The sequence below is a fragment of the Wasmannia auropunctata genome, unplaced genomic scaffold (genome assembly GCF_000956235.1).
Source record: "Wasmannia auropunctata unplaced genomic scaffold, wasmannia.A_1.0 LD335921.1, whole genome shotgun sequence".
NCBI classification, from domain to species: Eukaryota; Metazoa; Arthropoda; class Insecta; order Hymenoptera; family Formicidae; genus Wasmannia; species Wasmannia auropunctata.
In genome coordinates, this window is record NW_012026969.1 from 967834 (window position 1) to 991387 (window position 23554).

At 41.0% G+C, this 23554-nt stretch overlaps 1 protein-coding gene across 2 annotated transcripts in view; it reads left to right on the forward strand.

The window, feature by feature from the left end:
- Positions 1–23554, forward strand: part of LOC105455146 (insulin-like receptor) — a 35921-nt gene that overhangs the window by 8534 nt on the left and 3833 nt on the right. For both annotated transcript variants that reach the window (XM_011698234.1, XM_011698235.1), the window contains exons 2-8: positions 7408–8593; positions 18535–18709; positions 18856–19102; positions 20403–20514; positions 20891–22276; positions 22476–22768; positions 23116–23496. In XM_011698234.1, the coding sequence (XP_011696536.1) occupies positions 8011–8593; positions 18535–18709; positions 18856–19102; positions 20403–20514; positions 20891–22276; positions 22476–22768; positions 23116–23496 (3177 nt within the window). In that variant the 5' untranslated portion in view covers positions 7408–8010. The remainder of the gene's footprint in view (positions 1–7407; positions 8594–18534; positions 18710–18855; positions 19103–20402; positions 20515–20890; positions 22277–22475; positions 22769–23115; positions 23497–23554) is intronic.

The following is a 23554-nucleotide window of genomic DNA, read 5'->3' on the forward strand; positions in this document are numbered from 1 at the left end:
TACGTGCGAAATCGTTGAGCGTCAATTGTATACTATTATAGTATTAGGCCACGCGCGATAGTAGGAGTTTTATACCGTGGGTTTCGCGCGGCTCGGCATGTGGCAATGTTTTGGCTCGGCATCGATCGGACCACCCCTTATACACTGCGGCGTAATATCACTTCCTTGCCTTCCCGCTACTTTCCTTCCTCGCCCAATCCACCCACGCCCTGGTTCAGTCAACTACCCTTGGCTAGCAGCGATTCTCAATTTGTCAGGTGCGAATCGTTCGCGAGTTTCACTGTAAGAACGTAGGTGTTGTTATCGCGCAGACATCTCGACTGACGTAATTTCGTCGATTTTATTTCGTAATCGCCGTTACAAGAAGATGAGAAGAAGTCAAAATTAGCCGCTGACGTTGTATCGTTCTGGCGCGCTCTGGAACGCATTATTTCAATTATTTGCATTGGCAACTGACTGTTGGAGGTATAATGTTACGTTTGGAATGCTATGTGCACACAGTTTATTTTGTGCGGCAATCATTATATAAATAATAAATAAATGCGTAAAACGTTTAATTATGATACAGCATACGGTATGAAGAGAATTTCAATAATTTGTTATATCTTGATACTTTTGCGAGCAATATATACGATAGCACGTAATTTAGTTGAAAATTGCGAGGAAATTGCTTGTAAAATTCATGGCTTGATTACGGTATGATTATCAGCGAGACAATTGTCGATCCTATGCAGAAAATATACGTTACGCTAATTATTGCATTTTAATCTAATTCGTACATCACTGCAGATATAAAAAAAAGTGGATATTATGTCGATCGCGTGTCGTATTTATCGCATCGTAATCTAATACCTAATTATGTATATCGATTTTTTTTATATTTCTTGTTATGAACGGTTATGAATACTAAATGACTCGATGCTGGTTCTCTCAGAGATAAACTACTTATGCATAATCAAAGACTTGACAGTCATTAGAGTAGAATCATTAGATAGTAGGATTTTTTGAAAGCGCGAAAATCATGGAATTGAGTAAAAAAAAACGTTACGCTCTCTTTTGGCGCATACGTGAAGTGCGTAATTTTATTTGGACAGTGATAAAGGTAGTCGTGTTTGTCGCTTCTCGAGAATGTGACGTTATATCTCATTGCGCTGGTTTTATCGGCCGCGGCACTACAGATTAGAGGATTCGTTGCTGTCTCTGATGTTTGCAAAAACGTATTTTTATTTTAGAAATGATGTTTTGAGAAACATCGACGCGTCTAATCATAATCAATCCTAAGAAAAATATCTCCGATGCCATACTGATAGCACGTACGATGACAGCAATAGCGTCGCGACCTTCGGACTGCGAAGGAAGCGTCACGTTTCGAACATCGCGCGATAACGTTTGGTATAAGAAGATATTCTGCATACAGTTATTCTGCTTGCCATAATCTTCCTTAGAAACAAGAAAATTTAATTTTTATTTTCACTATTTATTTCCATGTGCAATTATGTAACTGGAAAAAGAAATCAATTCGCGTAGATCTAATTAATTTGTCATAGCTAATTGATATGTATTGATAACACTGTCTATTTTGTTACTCGTATGTTTAGAAAATTGCTGAGTTTGAATTACGAAAATAATCGCAGACATGAGACGAAAATAAAAGTGACTCCGATAATATTAATGATACTAATTTCATATCTCAACGCGTTTGAATCACCATTTAGAAAGCTATGCATAATTGCCGTGCCATTTGATGACGCAGCGTCGTGGCATGACAAGCAACAGAGATACATTCTTCGGTCTAGATATTGGATGACGGTGTCCCCCCTCCCTCTCCTCCCCTGTAATGAATAAGAACGCGAGCGCGCGCGATAAAAGAGTCAGCTGGAAAGAAATCGAAGCGAAAAAGTGGCAAGCGAGATGACCCCCTTATCGGCGAGCTTAAATCAGCATAGACGCAACCGTCGCGTGCATCTAAACGATTTAATATCGGTGGAATCGAGGAAAGGGAATTAGAAGCGCGATTTTTTGGCTGCATGAAGCGGAATGATTTCAGCGATAACGGACGGTGGGTTGTAACAATGGTGACATCAAACAATAATGTGCGAATAAACAGTAAGATTGAAACCGCAAGCTCAAGCATTCGCGCGGTCGTACTACACAGCGTAGCGAGCGTACGCCGTGCTCGTCCTCGGATTGGTCGAAGATAGCGACGCGACGAATGCAAAGAAGTCTTGAGAGCCGCGTTGTGCGGCGGGGAACGGGATTGATCGACCATCTCCTTCCATTCAGTTCGTCCTCGTTGAAAGGGACGACGACAGGCCGGTGAAGAGACAAAAACGTCGGCGCGGCGCGGCGCGGGCGGCGTTCGGTGGACGACGAGAACGAAAGCACCGCGCTTAACGAGGAAGAAAGATAAGCGACTTGGCGCGTTATAAAACGCGTTTTTAAAAAAGAACACAAGGAGAAACTCGCGCTATCGCTCACACCACCCTTGACTGTGTGTAATTATTGTCCTCTTATTAGTTTTTCCCGCTCGCGGGACGTTTAATTCCATTTATCGATAGAATATCGTTTAGATAGGATATCATTTATCGTATCTGCGTTCTTTAACTGGTATCTACATTCGTTATAAACGCGCAATACTGCAACGTACTTGATTATAAACTACATTCAATTAACTGCATATATTTTTCCTCGGTACATCGATCGGTCGTGCCGCTACCTCGTTGCGCACCAGTGTGTGTTGCATCACGTTACAGCACACGAAAAATCTACGTACAGCTTATGCGTTTTAAAACGCTTCGAGCGGTACGTGTTACGTAATCACGGACAATCTGCGAAAGCGAAAAACCGTGACAAAGTTTGTATTCGGTCGTGACAACAAATTGTACTCTCTGACAATTGGATGAAGAATAATTTGCGATTTATACGAACGCAACGAGAGCACGTTGCCCGTTCTTTCCTCGTGGTAGACCTCCGTTCAATTGACAACTAAACGGATTACGGTGCGACGCGGACGCTTGGCAAAGAGCGGACTCGAGAGCGGTCGATGGAACATCGGCGGTCGGCGGGTGGGTGTCGGCGAACCTGCAAATGCGACACAGCACAAATACCTCGTAGTAGAACGCGGACGGCGACTCGGACCGGCGTGGCGAGTGGCGGCGGCGGTGAATGAAACTCGCTTCCTCTCCCTCGCCCTCGTCTTCGATGGTGTGCCCCTCTTCGAGAGTTTCACGTCGCCGGTCGCCCTCGGTGTTGTTCCCCACTCTACATCGTTCTCCCGATGCATCCGCCTTCCTTGTTTCTCGTCCGCTCGAGCCGGTCCGCTGCATTCGCGCGCATTACGCACGCGTTGTATACTCGCGTGCCGACGCCGACAATGCGTGGTGTGTATATATATATATGTGTACGAGATGCATATACAGTTGTAGGCGAGCGACGCGCGACGCCCCGTGTGTTTTGACGCGGTGACGCGATCACCGTGCAAAAGGATTTCGCGCTGTCCGGAACTCGATTATTTCGAGCGTCCATCAGATCCCGACCGGATTATCCTGCTTACCGTCTCGCGATTTAGCAAACTGTTTCTTGATAAAAGCTATTCTCGCATTTGATATCGATCTGCCATGTACGAATGAACAAACAATGAGGAAAACGATTACTATTTGCACATTCACATTTTTTATAGCCAGATTATTAAATCACTGTTAATATTTAATATTTTGCATATCGATGAGGAAGAGACGTTCTCAAGATCATAAATAATTATACGTCCGCGGTGTATTTTTTCCTTTTGCTAATTTATTGAATGAAGCCTCTGATAGTTTTTAAAATTATACTTGCCATTTTCGAGCTCACGCGTGAAATAATTGTATTGCTATCACGATGACGAAGTGTGTCGCGCTGTAACGCATTCTCGAGTTTGCCTTCACTTACTACAAATAAAACTATGAATAAGACGGCGTAGGTGGTGGACCTACGCACGTTGCGTGAGACTATTATTTTCCACATGACTATACCTCTACACAAAACAGAAAACGTTGCTATATCACAGTAAAATTATATTTGCATATGGTAATGCGACATTTTTAACATTTTATTGCTGTGCAATCTCATTGGAATTCGGCAATTCCCTGCATATCTTTACAATTTCTCTGCAACATATTATATTGAAATTGGCGAGATTACATAACTTTGCCGCAACATTGCAATCTTACTGAAAGGTTCTATGATGATATTGATTCATTCATTAGATGTGTGATTATACAAATGATTAAAATTCTCGTAAATAAAAGATGCGTTAGCGCATAAAGCTGACAGTTGACAAAATTAAGGAAGTGGTTTTGAATATGTTTAACAAACGAGATTTGATTTACATAAGATAACTCCTGTGCAACGTTTCTGTAAGTGTATAGAGTTACAGCATTGTCTCTGTGCTGTAGAGAAGATGGATGCAAATCTACGCAGATGCTGCAGATGCTGATTTCTTTTTGCGCGCTAAGCGAGATGTACGTGGAATAAAAACACCGGATCAGTAACGAATTCAGTGAATTGTGAATTGGAAACGTTTGCGAGTTGTCATTCGCAGGAGGTCGCGACCGTAGAGGTACAATCGAATCTCTCGAGTCCCCCGCGTGCCACAGCGTACACATCTCGTTACGGATGACAGCGTGACCCTCTTTATACGCAATAAATCAATTACCGTTTATTATTAAGAGAAATCTACGCTTAATCAAATCATGTTACTTAACCCGAGAGTCACGGCAAGCAAGACAGTGTTCGTACGATCAGGCGCGACGCTCCAAATTTTTTGTTTTGCAGCCACTTAACCGTCCGTGGGATCGCACGGTCAGTCTCACTCCCGTCGCGTCGCGACACGGCGCGAATTACGATTTTCTGCGTATTTTCAATACTGCGCTTCTGACTGGGAAATCCGTTATTCACACATCATAATTAAGATTTCGGAGGGTATTATATAACTGAGAAATTACCACGTTAGATGCGTACAACAGATAAGTTACAAAATGGCTCATTTCAATTCAAAGAAGATCCTGCAAACGGAAACGAAATATTTTGATTTAATCATTTTGTTTCATGCATTTTTTATAATGCATTTAAAAATTGTAATTATTTTCAAGAAGTAGCATTGTAAACAGGATAGCGTGTATGTATGTTTCCTGCTTTCTCTCTCTTCTACTTTATTAGTGCCTTCTGACTATGTATGTACGCCTTCCGCATAATGAAAAGCAGTTGGCACATTGGATGTCGGCATCGTAAACAACGCGAATATTGCATCTAGACACACAACTGGTTGGTCGTGCGGTTCTCAAAGCTTAAGGTTTACCTTTCTGAGAAGAGTTTAGTAACGGGGAGAATACTCCGTTTTCTCGCCACGTATGGGCGAGGCAGGTTTGCAGAGACTACTTTGTGCCCGACAGTTTTATACAAAAAAATATCTTTTTTTAAATAATTGAGTGAAAATTATAATGCTGCGTTTATACTGTTCTATATGGATTTTTACTTGTGAGAAACACTCAACTCTGCCGCAGGTGAGCGACTCATGTAGACACATAATTTAAAAAAAATTTTTTGTTTCAAGTCAAAGTTATCACCTGTACTCTCGTTGTCTGAATTTTAAACATATCGATTTATTTAAGTAATAAATAACTTCGTTATCTTTGATTACTTGTTTAAAACGCAAAGTCTCTATTACCTATAATATTTTCTTATTTTAAAATATTTCATATTTTGTGTGATCTTGAAAAAGTAATGATGTTTTTCTTCATTCGAATAATAATTCATTTGATGAAATAAAACTTTTTTTGAACGAAATAAATATTTAATTTCAATGTTAATATATAATGTGTTCATTTAATTGAAAAACAATTATATCAGGGTACATATACGCCGACGATATGGGTGTTGCTATGGCAAACGGTTGTATTGTCGATTCGAAGCACCCCCAGTTTATTCGATAATTTGTAAATCACACATGTTATCGCACGCGCTGCATTGCGCTATAAATATGTTGCAAAGATATTGTCACAAAGCAGTCATGACCCCGGTGTAGGGAATATAAAAATGTATAGAGTGTCGCGGTTCGTAAAAAATGCGCATAAAACTGAGTGCATGATACTCGCCGACAGTCATCCAAAATTAGCATACATAAAGCACTTTGAATATAATTGATCTCGACGCTACATAAACGATCTATTGTGTGTTATCATGAAAAATTGTAACAAAACATGGCAAGGGAATATCCATAGCAGGATCGAGAGAGAAACTTCGAATGAACACGCTTGATTAAATTTCGCAAACCCCTCGGGATAAATGTTCGTTGTTCGACAAGCGTCTTCCTCGCGAAACATCGACGGTGAATCCGACGATCGAAATTAACGCGCATCTTTTCGAACGTATTTATTCAATCGTCAGCTAAACTTAATTTTTACCATAGAGATACCATCTGCTCGTTTTTCTTCGCGTATCGTTACCACAATCTTGTACAAAGAAACCAATGGAGTAATATAATTTAAAATAAACTTCTACCGAGCTCTTGCTTATAAATTTGCTTGCTTTTATATTTCGAAACAGACAGACAAACAAATTCTTATAATTCTTCAAACAGAGAGATGTTTCACGTTGTAATTTTATAATTTATAATATCTGCGCAGGACTGAAAACCGATATTTTTTTGCTTGACTATTTTTGAGTTGAAATGTTATCGTGTAAAAAATAAATGTTGCTATCGTGTATATTCGCATGAATTAATAAACTTCAAGTTGATAAGACAGGGCCATGCTGAATATCTTCAAAAAAACGTTGCGCAACGACGTTGTTTTTCAGCTGCACGTATACGTTTGCAATTGATCGTGTAGTTACCCAGTCATATAATTAGCTGCAACCCTCATAACGAGGTATATATTTTTTTATATCATGTTATTACGCGCGCTGTTGAATGGACGCACACAATGTTCATTTACGATAATTTATCTGTACGAGACATTCTTTTCATATAATGACCATAATGAACGTGACATCGCTTGGCGCCGGTGATCGCCATACAATGTAAATAATGATCATAAGTTATCATCATCATACCGTTTATTGATGGCTATACGTAAGCATTATTTGCGAAAGTCACCATCATAATTTCTAGCTATCGTCTCAAGGTTTATGTGTGTATTTTTCGTCGTGCGGCGTGCTCGCGTTATTCTCTAACGAGTATGAAAATTAATGCTTCAAGGTGTTCCTCTTCAGTTCAAATAAACCTACAAGAGCTTAATGTAACTCCTTGAAAAGTTTCTCCTTAAGAAGTGACGATAAAGAGACTTGTTTAATGAATTTAATGATTAAAAATTACTGTAATATAGTTGATTACATGTACAAAATGTAACTTTCTGCTCTTTTTCGTTTCAGGACGATAGATTGCCTAGATATCGCCGAGGAAGCAGGATCATCGGTATGATGAGGAGTGTGCATTGATCGGTGTCAAGATTCCCGATCAACTCGCGAATCTCGAATCGGCGCGCGTTCGGTACAGTTAATGAAGTCGTCTGGTGTGATGACTTGCTGGTGGTGGCACCGATCTTTCAGCACAGTCGATTGATATATCGCGTATACGTGCGTGCGCGCGTCTGTTTTCGTCTCGTGGTACGCCTACGAAGTCTCCCGCGCGGTTACGAGGAGGTCAAACGAGGCCGACGTCGACAAACGCGTTACGTCGAGAGAGAGAGAGAGAGAGAGAGAAAGAGAGAGAAAAATTTGCGAGCGTCTTCGAGCGATCGTCGTCGAACCTGTGGTCGCATTGACTCTCGAGCCCTCCGTTCGCGCATACGTTCGCAAGACGAGCAGGGAGAGAACACCCGAAGAGGCTGCCGAGGCGCGAGAAAAAGTTTGCCGCATCGACGGCGAGGAAAAATGCGAGCGAAACGCGACGCTTTACTCGTTTTACTCTGAATTCGCGGAGGACGTGAGGAGTCATTTTTCCCGTCGGGGAGAAGTTTCGTTCTTCCGGTGAAAATGAAGTCTTCGGCCGCGTGTTATACCGCGCGCAGACTTCGCGGCGCGACGTTCGACGAGGACGTGCCGAGCATCGTTGCATCCTCGTTTTCCGAGGCTAATTCTACCACCTGCCACTGCCAATGTCCGTCATCGAGTTGTGGCGCATTCGAGAAAGACGATGGCGTATCCTTCCTGCCGTCACCGGTGACGACGACAGCGTGCGATCTTTGCGTGCGTCTTCGCGGTCAAACGAGCTACGATTCGGTGGACGCGATATGGACGCCAGGGGATGGCAGCCACGTGGCTGATCGATCATCGAGACGAAAACGCGACAAGAACGACTCGCCAGCAAATGACTCGTCGGAAGCGACCGTTGGAAAACGCGGGAACAGAACTTTGAGGTGTGATAGAACTCTGCTCCGCGAATCGTCCGCGAGATGTGCTTCGAGCGTAGTGCGGTGGATTTTCGCGGGCAGACTCTACGGCGATTTCAAATTGACCGAATGGCGCCGGCTACTCTGGATCGTTTTCCTGATACTCGCGGTACCCGACTTCGCAGCAGCGCACGACACCGCCATCGGCCGTAGCAACAAAGACGGAGGTGAATACGCTCTTTTTTCCTCTATCCGCTTAAGCGACACGCATAAATCGACCCACATTTTAGAAAGATCATTATTACACTATTATTAATACGTACACATTTTTCTGCACAAAACTTAATACTCTAAATTATCGCCACATGTGGCAAAGAATTGAGTTTTGTTTGTAAAATACTATATCGATCACACAGATTGAACTGTACAAAGAAGAAACTGAAATGCGCATCTAAAAGTGCACGTGAATCAACAACTTGCCATGTTATTGACCGAACTTCTATATTATATGTTTGTGTAAAGCTTTATACAAATCTTCAAAAAGTAAAGCAACGCGAAGCGCGAACCGTATTGTTAGATGTATAATGCAACATAAAGCAGCCAGGCCAGACGAAACTTCTTCGTTTAAAACTTCATGATTATGAGATGCGCATATTTACTCTAAAGTTCAGGATTTTGTTGTAACTTGTCAACTCTGACGAGTGACTGGAGCAAAATTTCGTTTAACTACAACGAAAAAAAAAAGACAACTGCTCCAGTTTACTCATATGCATATTAAAACTTTCATTTACATATTTTAATTACGCATCTACAAGTATTTGAATGCTGAAGAGACATAGAGATACATTCACAGATATGTAAGTTGACGATGTCGTATAAAAAGTAAAAACGTATAAAGAGAAGCCAGCTTTGACGCGATAGTGCAGACTTTTCATGCCACATTCGTGACAAATGTGACAAATTAACGATACAGACACGTAGTGCGCGTAATGCAATGCAAAAGCGGAATTAACAATGTGTATTTTTGTATGTTTACAGATAACATTTAAAACGCGGTATATTCGATGGGATAACAGTTTCTCTATTCACTTTATATTACGTGTTGCGAATCAGCTGTTAATCGTTACAAAAGTCGGAAATTTTTTAATTTGTTCAATTGCATTTAAATGTGAACAAGTGACCTTTCGAGGGAAGTAATAATTTTCCGGCGATAACTAAAGTAATCCCCCGAGAGGAGAGCACAGATGTGTCTTCTTTTGTATACGTAACGAGATTTTAACGCGACTGAACCGGAATGATTGACAAGTCTATTATCGCACAAATTGTTCTTTAAGCTGTGCTACCAACTCGCACAATCACCACTAACGTTTCAATCCATTTCCACCGTGCACCCGTGCATTTACCCGAGAGAAATTTCAACGATATTCATCGACTGCCGATATATTATGTTACGCGAAACACAATTGTAGGTTCTCGTGCTATTAAATTATCTATCGCTTAAATTACAACTGTGTCAATATTTAATATAATACGACGTCTCCTTAAGCATACTATATAAAAAATAATAAATGCAGATATCATTGTCTATTGCTAGCGGAAATATTTTGTATGGGATTTAATGTGACATTCGAGAATGAGAATAATTGCGAAGGCATTGAGGAGAAAGAATAACGACGCGCACGAGTAGTTTTAGAGTTGCATCCAGGAGGTTATCGCAACTGGTTTTATATTCCGTTCTCCTCAGAATATTCTACTGCTCCTTCCTAGAAGTCTGAGTTCGCCTACACGTAAGCCTGCTTTGTGATATATAAAGTGGCGGCGTGTCTCGACGGTGCGCCGCCACTTTATATCCTAACTAAGGTACACGTCCTCGTAATGACAATTTAGCACGTACGTAATTCGCCGAGAAAGTCGTTGAGAAAATTTTTTTAATTACTATCTTTTGCTGTGGGATGATGTATCGATTTATACATATAGAGACACGGGGCAATCTCGCGTTGCGCGTTTACTTGGCACGAGGCACTATCATATCTCTCGATTATATCTCGTTTTTTTATGATCAATGTGTGAGTTAAGATGGAAATATTTAATAATATTTAGCATTAAATAACACCCGCGATGATAGAAAATTCTCTTCTCTCTGTCGAAAGAAATATGAGCTCATATTTAAAAAATAGATCTCTGACCTAAGTTTACTATTGAATAATTAGAATGACGAAAGAATTACAAAGCTACATCACTACATGTATATTCGTAGAGAGATGTACTCAATCGCCCACAGAAGTTGTACAGCGCGTTCAGAAAGCAAATTCGCACGTTCCGGAATGTGGTTCAAGATAATCTTAGGACGTCAATCATAATTAGGAACGGTTCCACAGCCTACGCTTCTTCAGTTTCGGGACACGTGTCAATGGCTGCCATCGGCAAATACAATTGTAGATATAATGATGACCGATTAATCAGTTCGTCAATAGGTATTATAGGCACGTGTTTCGAGCGGACAAGATTTCAAGGGTCACAAATTCCGAGATTGCTTTTAATAGAACACATCAATAAAGATGAAAATAAACTTGTCCTGTTATATATTTGGATCTTGTATCAATATTGCGAAGAGTTTTAATGCTGGATCCATTTTTTCGAAGTATGCATATTCCGGGGATACAATAAATTCGTTTTACATCGCAGTCTTGCAATTCTTACATGGCATCGCATAAGAAAAATGTTTTTTTTACTACGCTATTCTTCTTTGAAGATTGAATTTTCACATTGCTATCGCTATGTGCATAAGCTGATACTATTCGAATTATTTTTCTATTAAAAATATAAGTTGAAATTAAAGTTTTGTATAAATACGCCGGTAAATATGTCTCGTGTCCAGATATACACAGAAAGAGCATTCGCCTATCTCGTTTTTTCCTCGAAAAAATCCCTCCTGATCAAACGGAATATTTCAAGTCGAAAGTCGATCTAATTCGGTGGTATGCTCCCTCGAGATAGTAGGTGTTATGGTTGAACGAGAAAAGAGGAGCGAAAAGAAACAGCCGAGACAAAGAAAGAGCGAGCAAGAAACAGAGAGAGAGAGAGAAAATAGAGGAAACGAAAGAACCAAGAGATGAGATACGAGGAGAAAGAAAGAGAGAGGTACATACAAGACCGTAGTCTGCATACCTCGCCACAAAAAGGCGGGCCAGTTCGTCGTGAGAACAACAGAGCCGATGGTATTCCTACGATGCGATACGATGCGCAAAATACCTCGGCCATCGTTCGTTCCAGCATACACCGCATCACATCTCCCTATTATCCTCTCTGTCTCTCTTTTCCCCCTCTCGTTCTCTCTATCGAAAACACTTTCGTACATTTTCCGCACCGTCTACTCGGTATGGTAGTTGTTGTCTTTAACCCCACGTATATATCGAGTTACCAGCAGGAAGGCAAATCGAGTGGCAAGTTACTGTTATATAATATTTACTTCTTCTAGTTTTGGTTGAAGTAAGGTAAACAAGGAAAGAGCATATGCCAATAATGACGTAATTGAACATTGATCGCTAATGTAAATTGAGGTAAACAGGCAACGTGCATAATTATATTAATTATGTATGTCACTATCTTGTGCGTTGCAATGGAAAGCGTGCATGTTTTTCCTGAGAGAATTTCCTTCATCTAATATATAGTATAACATACAATAAAGAATATTCTATATAACGTTGCTTTTTTTATTTTCCGTTTATTCTTTTGTTTGATTTATATTTTTGTAAGCGAGAGGAACATCCGGAAAATCCCATGCGCAACTGGTGGATCGTGTTAAACCATTTTTATTCCGGAATTGAACATCGAACGAATTAGATCGACGTTAGGTCAATCACGGGGTTACAATTGATACAATGATATACAATAGAATTTAGAGCAACGAGATCACGCAATTAAGAAATATTAGTTTCGTCTTTTTGATAAATTTGTCTTGGGTTGATATTCATAGTCGTTTCTTGGTGAATAAAAATTTCTTATTTATACATGGAATATGGATGCATGCAAATACATGCGGGTATAAATAAGCGATCTTTATTCCTTAAGGAACGACTATGAATATCGTTCCCTACGCGCGCATCTAGCCAACCTAATGGAAGGTGCTTTACTGCGACGATAGCAAGGGGAAGAAGCTATCGAGATCATACGCGGAAGAGAGAGCAAAGGAACGGGAAGGATGGTCTAGTCTAGGGGAAGCTCAGAATCGGAGGGACGAGGAAGGTTGATGTAATTAAGGCGTGTCAGCTCGAATATTAAGTGGCGTGCCTCCTTACGGTGAGAGCGGAGACGGAAGTCGTCCGGTGACATTATTTAACGATATCCATTCGCTCGAAAGACTAACACGGGCCGCGACGATTCGTATATAAACATACAATTGATACAGAATGAAGCCGCGTCGAATTTATCTACAACGAACTAATCGGGTTTACGTCACGCACCAAAAGTCACATCGCAATGCATTGTAGATAGGTATTTAATCGCTTTCAGAATGCATCGGCACGACGGATTTTGAAATTTCCAAGTTAACTCTTCAGCCGTATTAATTGACTGCATAGTTTATTAGTTGCCGAGAGTTTCGGGCGTGGAATATCTCGTACTTGGCAAACCAAAAGGCGGGACCACAAAATTATCGTAGGCGTGGTGGTGAGGGTACCGTCGAGGCTCCCGCCTTGATGTTACAACGAGGGGGACCGGAATGCCGTGCAGCGTGCAGAAATTTCAATCGCGATGCAAAGATGCCTCGAGGCGAGCGTGTGCACGCCGAGACGGCTGGAATCAGAAAAGAGAGTGCGGGGCTGTCTAGACGACGACTTCCGGCATCGTTCGAAAGGCGAGGGGAAGGTCCCGTTGACCTCCGGCGCGCGTTGCACCTGGCGCTACAAATACTTCGTGTAGGTACTTCACGAAGCGCATTTGTCTGCGCCGTAAAGGCGCGTCAATAATAAGTTTACGATGCAACCTCGATGCGATCGCCGTGCAACCGCGCGATCGTATGGCATTGACGAGTTTAATAAATTTATCGCCGTCGTCGTTTTTGCCGTCGTCATCGGGGCTCATCGAGATTCAAACGACACGGGAAAAAGCGCGAAACGTTTGCTATTTTTAGAGCATCGAGCTATCCTATGAACGTATTTCGCGCGGAAGACAGCCAACGATTCGCCGTGCTCGGTCGCACAATAGCGCAGCAGCACACAACACGATACCTACTCTACGGGCTCTATATGGCTGGTTCGAGTGGCGCCAAGCCGATGGCTTCCGGCTTTTGATGAAACTTAACGAGCCACAAGCACGAGAAAATGATGAGCGTTACGTAGTTTATTTGCTTATTTATAGGGCTGCGCTATCCAACGTATTTTTACTTGCATTATTTTTGCCATTAACATTGATTAACAACTTATAAATGTTATCAAATTCATTACCATTTTATTAAAAAAAAAAAAAAGCTTTTATCTGGTTAATTGATAATGAACGTTTTAAGTACAGTGTTCATGTAATATATTTCGGTGTATGGAAGTGTCGCAGTTTGTCGATCTCTCTCTCTTTTTTTTTTTTGTTGAGGGAATATGGCACAATTGAAACCTTGGCCGAATTATCGATCGTGCAACGACGTATCTATGTATAGAGGTCTAAGAGTGACACAGGATCGTTTCATCTTCCGCATGGACCGATGCTTTAATCTTTTATCGTTCAAATAATTATATGAAATTCATCAAAGAAATTTATAACCCAAATACATCAATCAATTTTCATAGATTTGCTCGGTCAGGTCAGCGCACGAAATGTATTAAGTATGCTCGAATGCATTTTCTTTACGATTCTTTGTTGGCTGTTGCATTGCTCATTTCTTCGACGCCATGTCGAGCCAGCCCATAACCACGCGATCGCTTGCCTTTCATACTAAGCGTCATCTCTGCAGCCGGTTTAATCGAGGACTTTTGCAACAAAGTGTCGATCGCGCGCAGAACGAACTTGTGTTGTAAAAAGAAACTGACGAAACATTTTCACAAATTATTTTATTTGTTTTCTTTATTGTTTAACTGTTTTATTTATATATTAGATTTATTACGTGATGTGAATATTTTTCCAATTTAATTCGTTAATTTAATCTTTGTTTTATTTATCGGGAAGTAATTTTATAGCGATATATTTATACATAGAGAGAGAGAGAGAGAGAGAGAGAGAGAGAGAGAGAGAGAGAGATATCGAAATATGATGCTTTAAAATATAAAAATATGCGGAAGAAAGAGAAAAGATATGCATAATAGTAATAAAAGAACTGAATATAATTATTTAATTATATTATATAATTATATTATATGATTATATAATATTTAATTATATTTAATTATATTATATAATTATTTAATTATATTCAGTTATAATTAGATTCGTTAGAGACAAAGGATATAATCATAGCAATGCAATAGAGAGAACATTGCAACAATTGCAATGGATAATTAACCATCATTTAAGCTGATTGTCGAAACTAAGATAAGCGTCAGAGTTTCTAATTTTAATTTGAAAATTTGATTAAAGCGCTTCGATTGTCTATTAACTCTTTGTAAGAAGACGATTCGAGTAAACTGCATCGGACCTTTTGAGGCGTTTCGTTCGTCGACCATTCCTCCAAGTTGTCTCCAATTTTATATATTGCATCGGCCAGGACGACCGGTTTAACTCTGGATATATCACAACCACATTCCACGATGCTCGCATTTGATGTTTATAATCTGGCTCGTCGCATACGCTTCGGGATCTCTTGGCTCTTACTCCCTGTTTACTATTGTTAATCCAATTGCCATTTTCCGGTTCAATATACCTTTAAGGGGATTATCGATTAAAGGGAAACACCATGCTGGATGGGACGTCGCTCTGTCGCATGTAAATTAAAGCTGTGCAATTTACTTGATTATGGAAACGACTGTGGATTGACAGAGAAGAGGCTTGCGATAGCTAGAAATTTCCTCTCTCGGTTATGGAGAACGCTGTTTCGTCAAGTATTTGCTGACGTATTCTCTGCAGCAGTATAATCGCATCGAGACAGTGTACTTAGCCGCAAAGTATCGCGCTTCCTCCTCGCGCGACACGTTCGCCGCAGGGATCGGAGGATCTCGTTATGTCTGAGTCTCACGGTTAACATTTATCGAGAATACAAAGTAGCAATCAGTTGAGACAGAATTGCCGGCGCGTCGCGACTATATCGTCAAGTATACCGGGCTGGGCCGGGCGAGGCAGGCCAGACAGACCAGGCCGGCTTGAGGAATGCCACAGGGTAGCATCGCACGAGTGTGCTAGTGCACACAGAAACCCGAACACATGGGTACACATTCGGTCTATGTATAGGGCATCCAAAGTGCTTCGGCCTTTAGGTGAATGGCTAAGCAACCTTGAGGAGAGTGTTCGGAATGCGCCGGCCGTTGCAACTTCTTAAGTAGGCTACCCAGAAGCAATGAATCCCGACCGTCCCTTTGTATATCGCGCGTTGGCTACGTACCGGGTATAATCTCGCGACACACGCGTTGCCACCTTGCAATTTCGTCGTGCCTCTCTCGCCCCTCCCCTCCCCCCGCCATGCTTCCACGTATAATTCCTGTCGCTGCGAAATACGATCGATGGCGTTTGACGGAAGGAGCGTTTCGCTGATTCTTGACTTTGTTAAAAAGTGGAACCCGGGTGTTAAGCGAAAAATGTACAATCGGGTGCATTAATTGTGTCCGGCGCGCGCTCTTGCGCTCGACGATCAAATTTCTTCGTAATATTCCTAAGGCATACCTTTTTGCTTACATAATTAATCATTTGGTTCAATGCTCGCTTCATGCTCGCAAAGAATGAGAGGAATCCGTGATCGCGGCATCGCGAAATACGCTCGCGAATGCGAATTGCGAGCGCACGCCAAACGCACCTTTAACGCACTCGATTGTGTACGGCAACATCGTCCATACTTTACTTCTTTTGCTTCTGCGGGTCTATATTTGCGTATTCGTGTTACGCTAATCATTATACTATTTGCAAACGAGTGTACTTCAACCTGAGATAATAATTATTTGTAATTGGTAACTGGTTATACGATGACAAGACGGTTAAAATTAGAAGAAAGATAATACACGCGCAAAATTTAAACACACACACACGTGGCGTCGCGCTTGACTATTTCTGACCTATTTATTTTTCCTTTATCGCAATGTTAAAAGTTCGCCGAAAACAGAGTTTCTTCTTGCTTTTTTTTCTCGCCTCAACTAACTCGATTGTTTAATATAACACCGGATCGAGGTCCCTTGTGTGACCTATGTTGTTGTTCCGCTTTGATGCTCCGCACCACTTACTCGTTATACGCACGCAGATAGTACGCGCTCTCGCTATTGCCGCCGTACGCATGCACCGCGTCGTGCAATTCGTTATGAATGAAACCTTCGCATCTCCTACGGCATCGCTTCGCCTCGCCTCGCTTCGTCTCGCTTCGGCGCCGTCGACACCGCTGGCTTCAGCAGCTTTGACGCGGCGCGACGAGACGTTACGCCTTCTCTTATGATGTTACACGAACGACGAAGTAATTATGTGATTCGCATATTAATTAATTATGTTTCACAACTGTCTACATCGGCATGAGAACCCTACTGAAAAATTATGAAAATTATAAATCGTCTGATTTGTTGTTAGAAAAGTTTCATCTTTATTCAAGAGGAAGTCATGTATAATCGAGATCAAATAATCTTATTTAAAAAAATTCGATATATATCTTCGTTCAGTATCGCAAAAATGGAAGATGTATGTATAATGCGAATAAAATTATTAATAGAATGTGGTAAATAAAATGAATAAATAGTTATTTTTCAGACGGTTCATTAATGCTTTAAAACTCGATACTGAAAGCTTGCTGTCACGAGTTGACAGAAAACAAATTTCTGGTAATAATATAGCCAGTGCACCTGTCGACAACGTTTTTACTGCATTTGAACATGTGCGTTGATTGCGTATCTTGGCAACGCGCGTTGCCAAAAAAACGTACGACTAGACTAGCAGCTTTAGCAAGATGTAGCTTTTGCGATGTGTACGATATCTCGGCCAGACACTTCATTATAGATAAATAATTCGTGAAGGACAGTAACGCACGCCGTCAATTATTCTCGAGTACAAAATAACTTACGAATTTGGCTCTGCTTATCGTTAGCATTGAAAGTCATTGCTGATAACGCTATTATCCTCTACTTCGAATAATGTACAATCTTATTCCTGCGAACAAATTGATGACGCTACCATAAGGAAAGTTACATGTGTGTGTTTCTTCCTTCATGCAAATCGTATATTGTGAGAGGTAAACCGTTGGAGGAGACGTCATTTATCACGAAATCATTCTGCGAAGGAAAGTTTAAGAGACCTTGCACGTCGCAAGGTATAGACGGCGGCGCTTATCCGTCTATGATGAAATCGTCTCGATAAAGCGATCGTGACAACGATATACACTTCGCGCGAATAATAATGGAGGAACGCGCGTCTCCTGTTTATTTCGACGGCTGCTGGTGGCGGCGCGGCGAGTATTTTTAGCGTCTCCCGTTGAAATTGAGCACGTCGACTCGACAACGTTCCGTTACGCCCGTTCCAATACGACGATTAGCGAAACCGAGGAAGCGAGCCGCGGTTTAATGTACCAGCTTGACTGCTGCACGTTGATGCAGCCGCGTGCCAGACGTGACTTGGCACTGGAGAACACGCGCTCGCAACTGCAAAAATTACACTACTGATTTTTCAGTTTTGATTTTTATCGAACTAACGTGAAGCAATTTCCATCAGCCCAATCTACGATTTCAATTGATAATAACTGAACGATGTATAATCGAAAATTTGTGTACAAAAATTTTTATGAATTTTCAACTGCTCGGAAAAGATGTTTCATTCTCTTAAAAATTCAAGGTTTGCAGATAAATGACTTTCACGCACGATGGACGCGATTCCTTAATTTTGCAGATTCGACACAATACAGATGATATTATAGTATAGTTAAGCCCACGTGAGTGTTTTCTTTTAACTGGACTGTCAGTGACAGCTTGTACAGCAATATTAATGACTCAGATAGTACACCTAGTTAATATAATACGAATCTCTTATTAATTCTATTCTCTTTACGATACGGTTTCCTCTGTTGCAGTGTGCCAAAGTATAGACATAAGAAACAGCGTGAGTCAATTCTCAAAACTAGAGGGATGCCGGGTGGTCGAGGGCTTCGTACAAATTCTATTGATCGATCGAGCGGAGCAATCGGCCTACGACAATATCAGCTTCCCTGAACTGGTCGAGATCACTGGATATCTTATTTTATTCAGGTACAACTACATTTGCGGAACATTTAATACTGCAGATATATTAAATGTCAAGCTTTAAAGAGATCTTCCCCATTAGCATAGCAGACGGTCTATGCGATGGGTTATTCGCGTACTTTAGCCTCGCATTTGTTTGCTCGTGTTTCCAGAGTAAGCGGACTGAGGACCGTCGGCCATCTGTTTCCGAATCTTGCGGTCATTCGCGGTCATTCTCTCTTTATCAATTATGCTCTTGTGGCATTCGAAATGATGCACCTTCAAGAAATCGGTCTCTTTTCCTTGACCAACATTCTACGCGGATCCGTGCGATTCGAGAAGAATCCGACGCTCTGCTACGTCGATACCATCGACTGGGACATCATCGCCCCAGCTGGCAAGGGAGGCCACGTCATAATGGTGAGTACCTTCGATTTTTTATCTTGGCGCGACACTTAAATAGGGACGGCAGGTTATTATTAGAGAGATTCAATGGCCAACATAAGTAAGTTTATCCAAGACTCGAATCGGCCGACAATCCAAGGACAATCCTATCTTTACTCGGCGTCATTCGGCATCAAAATATGGCATAATAGCTTACGATAGCCGTTCAGGTTCTTTTGAAAAGAGCTAGAGAAATTGCGCAAACTTCTAATCACAATATTTAGACTAAACGCGAGCACCGCAATTCGCGCGCGCGACTTGTCACGCTTCGCAGCGTTTTTTTCCATCAATGAATTGTTAAGAGACAAAAAATATAAGGTGATAGCGGTTGAAAATTACTTCATTCACTTTACAACGAACGCGTATTGTGCAAAATGCCGTAATTAATGCACCGTGAAAACTCGACCTACAACGAAGCCGTGAGAAATCACGGTGTTAGTGGTAACACGATGCTTTGCTGTAATACAATATATACCTTCTGAAGCGATCAAATCGTTTTAGCATCGTGTGAATAAAGCTGTGCAATGATTGCGTATCTACGATCGAATAACGAGTCCAACATGATAAATATTTATAGTGACAGAATTATTTGTACGTAAATTTCCCTTCTTTACTCGTTCGATCAATCAACTTTCACTCTTTTGCTTTATGTTCGTGGAAGTAGTATCGAATATATCTCGTGAAAAGCGTATCGTTGCGAGAAACGGCAACGGTATTGATCATCGAATACGAGCCTTTCGCAATGTGTTTTTCGACCTTCGTATCGGCTCCGACGTAGTATAGGCTTGTTTCTTTTCTTACTTTCTTACAGATAGTTTCGCATGGTAGCGAAAGAATTCCTATGTTCTGCCCAAAAAAATCTTACGCACCCACACTTCTCTTTTCTGACGTACATGCAGATTACATTTCGTTGATTCGCATGGCATTCAAAAACAAATAAGATACGTAAATATAGAATAAAATCAATTATATGAAAAGCTAATAGCAATAAGATAACCGGATTAAATTCCGACAATAATATATCTACAATATATGCAAAAGACGTCAAGTTAGAAATGTTATAGTTAAAAATTGTTGCCAATGTATTTTCATTGCTTCAAACATGTTTGTCGTGCTGATTTAAATACCTAGTACATTCAAAAGTGATAATTCTACGATGGCATTTTTTTAAATAAATGTTAATACAAAATTTCGAGCGGAATTTCAAGAGAAATTATACGTAAAAACGCATAAATAAATAAAATTGTGTTACAACGCATTCGCATTTTGTTTATAGGACAACAAGCCAACAAACGGCTGTCCAGTGTGCGATAAATTCCTGCGATGCCCAATAAGACAGACGAAACCCGATCAGACTCTGTGCTGGAATCGAACACACTGCCAACAAAGTAAGTCATTACGGCGCGATCGATTGTATTCGCGATTATATTATATCAGGTCGTTCTTTTCGCCGAATCTTAAGCCGGATTTTTATCAAAATTGTCACAAGCAACACAGATGTTCAATTTTTGGGGAATTTTGATTTAAATTTGATTAAAAAATTTCATACAACTTTTCGCTCTATATCGTGGAATTTACAGTTTATATATTTTATCTCTCTTTAAGTATCGTGTATAAATACATACGGTTAGAGTGCCTCCACAAGTACAATAAATACAAGCACAATGAATGTCATTTAGATAATTTGCAAATTATTATTTAGTTAATTGACGAGAAAAACGCGATAAAGTTTGGCATTTTATTTCAACATATTTGTCTTTACAGTATGCCAGAAATGCGAGGATGGAGCTTGCAATAATAAGGGAGAATGCTGTCACGCGTCCTGTCTGGGTGGATGCACGGAAGTGACGACTAACTGTACCGTTTGCAGAAACGTGCTGGTAGACGGCAAGTGTGAAGATCGTTGCCCGGCCGGCAAATTAGAATTTATGAATCGACGTTGCATCGAAAAGGAGGAATGCCATAAGATGCCGAAGCCGCGCGAAGCATCGGATGCCGTAAAGAATTATCCGTACAAGCCGTTCCTAAATACCTCCTGCGTGATCGAGTGCCCGCCGGGTTATATGGAGAGTGCGCGTGGCGACTGCGAGCAGTGCAAAGGTCGGTGGTGCCTGAAGGAGTGCGAAGGTGCGAACGTGGAAAGCATCGCTTCGGCACAGAAGTTGCGCGGATGTACGCACATCAAGGGTAGCCTCGAGATACAGATACGCGGTGGCAAAAACATCGTAAAGGAACTCGAGGACAGCTTAGGCACGCTCGAGGAAATAGACGGCTATTTGAAGATCGTCCGCAGCTTCCCATTGATATCCCTCAATTTTCTGAAGAATCTACGCGTGATACGCGGTAAGGACCTCGAGAATGGCAAGTACAGTCTCATGGTGCTTGACAATCAGAATCTTCAGGAGCTTTGGGACTGGAGCACGCACCCGAATATTACCATCTTGTCCAGCGTTGGCCCCGCTAAGCTCTTCTTTCATTTCAATCCGAAATTGTGTCTGCACGAGATCGAAAAATTGCGAGAGAAGGCCAAATTGGAGGAGTTCAACGATCACGACGTGGCGTCCAGCAGCAATGGGGACAAAGTCGCGTGCAATGTTACCGAGCTAAAAACGAGGATCACCAAGAAAACATCTAGAGGTGTTATTATCGAGTGGAAGGGCTTTACGCATCACGATACCAGGTCTCTCTTGGGTTACGTTGTTTACTTTATCGAAGCGCCTAATCAGAACGTAACGATGTACGATGGCCGCGACGCTTGTGGCGGCGATGGCTGGCGGGTGGAGGACGTTTCCGCTGATAGTACGACGATGCAGCCCTACAACGGCACGTTAGATCCACAAGAGCCTGTCTATCACACTCACATACTGACACTGCTGAAGCCGTATACTCAGTATGCTTACTATGTTAAGACTTACACCATAGCCACGGAAAGGTCAGGCGCGCAGAGTAAAGTCAAGTACTTTACGACGCTGCCCGATGCGCCTAGCTCGCCTAGAGCCTTATCGACTTGGAGTAATTCTAGCAGCGAACTGATTATATCTTGGATTCCGCCGCTTCACAAAAATGGAAATCTAACGCATTATCGAATCGTCGGTCGTTGGGAGCCTGATGATCCGAATTTCATCGACCAGAGGAATTACTGTGACGAACGTAATTCAAATTACTTTTTTTTTCAATAGCATGCAGCAAAATAATAACGTAAAGAAAATTTTTTTTTAATACAAATGTCAATCGCTATTACTTCTTGACACGATTACTATGAATATGTTAATGTTTTCACCGCGAGAGGTATTTCTACAGTGGAAAATAAAAATTGATTTATTATTAATAAATTAATTACTAATTTCAGCTATGCTGTTACCTGAAACAAAACCGGATGATGTCATAGCGGAGGAAGAAAAGAAGCACACCGAGCTAGAGAAGGAGTTTGCAAAATCCGATTCGTGCGTCTGTTCAGATCGTGAAACGACAGATCAGTCAACGCGTGAGAAAGAAGTTTCCAGTTCGATCGCCTTCGAGAACGCATTACACAATCAGGTTTATATAAAACGAATGTCGCAACGCAGAAGACGCGGGGCTACTGAAATGTTAAACATGGTGAAGAAGGAATCGGTCTTAAACGATGATTTTTCATACGTTCAGGTAAAATTTCAGATTCTTTACAACAATAGCGATTATTAACTGTAAGCAGAAAAATATAAAAATGAAGAAATAAATTGCGTACTGGACGTTATTTACTTTTTTATTTTATTACTAATTTTTATCTTCTATTTACTTTATTTATTCAAGTTCTGTATTTTATTTCCTGCGCGTATATGAAATCGATTAAGAGATTAATTTAATTTCGATAAAAATAACAGTAAAAATATCAATACGAAATGAGTCAATAGTAACATTTGATCGCCTGCAGTTACAGTTTATCAATCGTGTACAGTTTTACATCGTCGTTTTACGTCGTTTAAAATTGAATACGACTGTTTTATGTTTAGGATAGAGAAAGAGAAAGCACCAACGATAAAATAGAGAATGGTACATTCATAGTATTCGAGCGGTTAATACCCAGCACAAATCATACTTTCGTCATGAGAAATCTCCGGCATTTTGCTGCGTATAATATTGAAGTTCAAGCTTGCCGAGAACGAGTTGGCAATGATACGAAGAGTAAGAATTGCTCGACGAAGAGCATGAAAACGTTCCGCACGTTATCTATGGACATTGCAGATAATATTCCAGCGGACACTTTTCAATTAAAGACTTCCGGCGAGAATAACAGCCTTCCTATAGTTACATTGTCTTGGGACGAACCGCCTCAACCCAATGGCCTAATAGTCACGTATCAAATCGAGTATAAAAGAATTGATATAAAAAATGTGAGTAACACAGTTATTTATTAAGTAAAAATATTGTCAACAAACATGTTTCGATAAG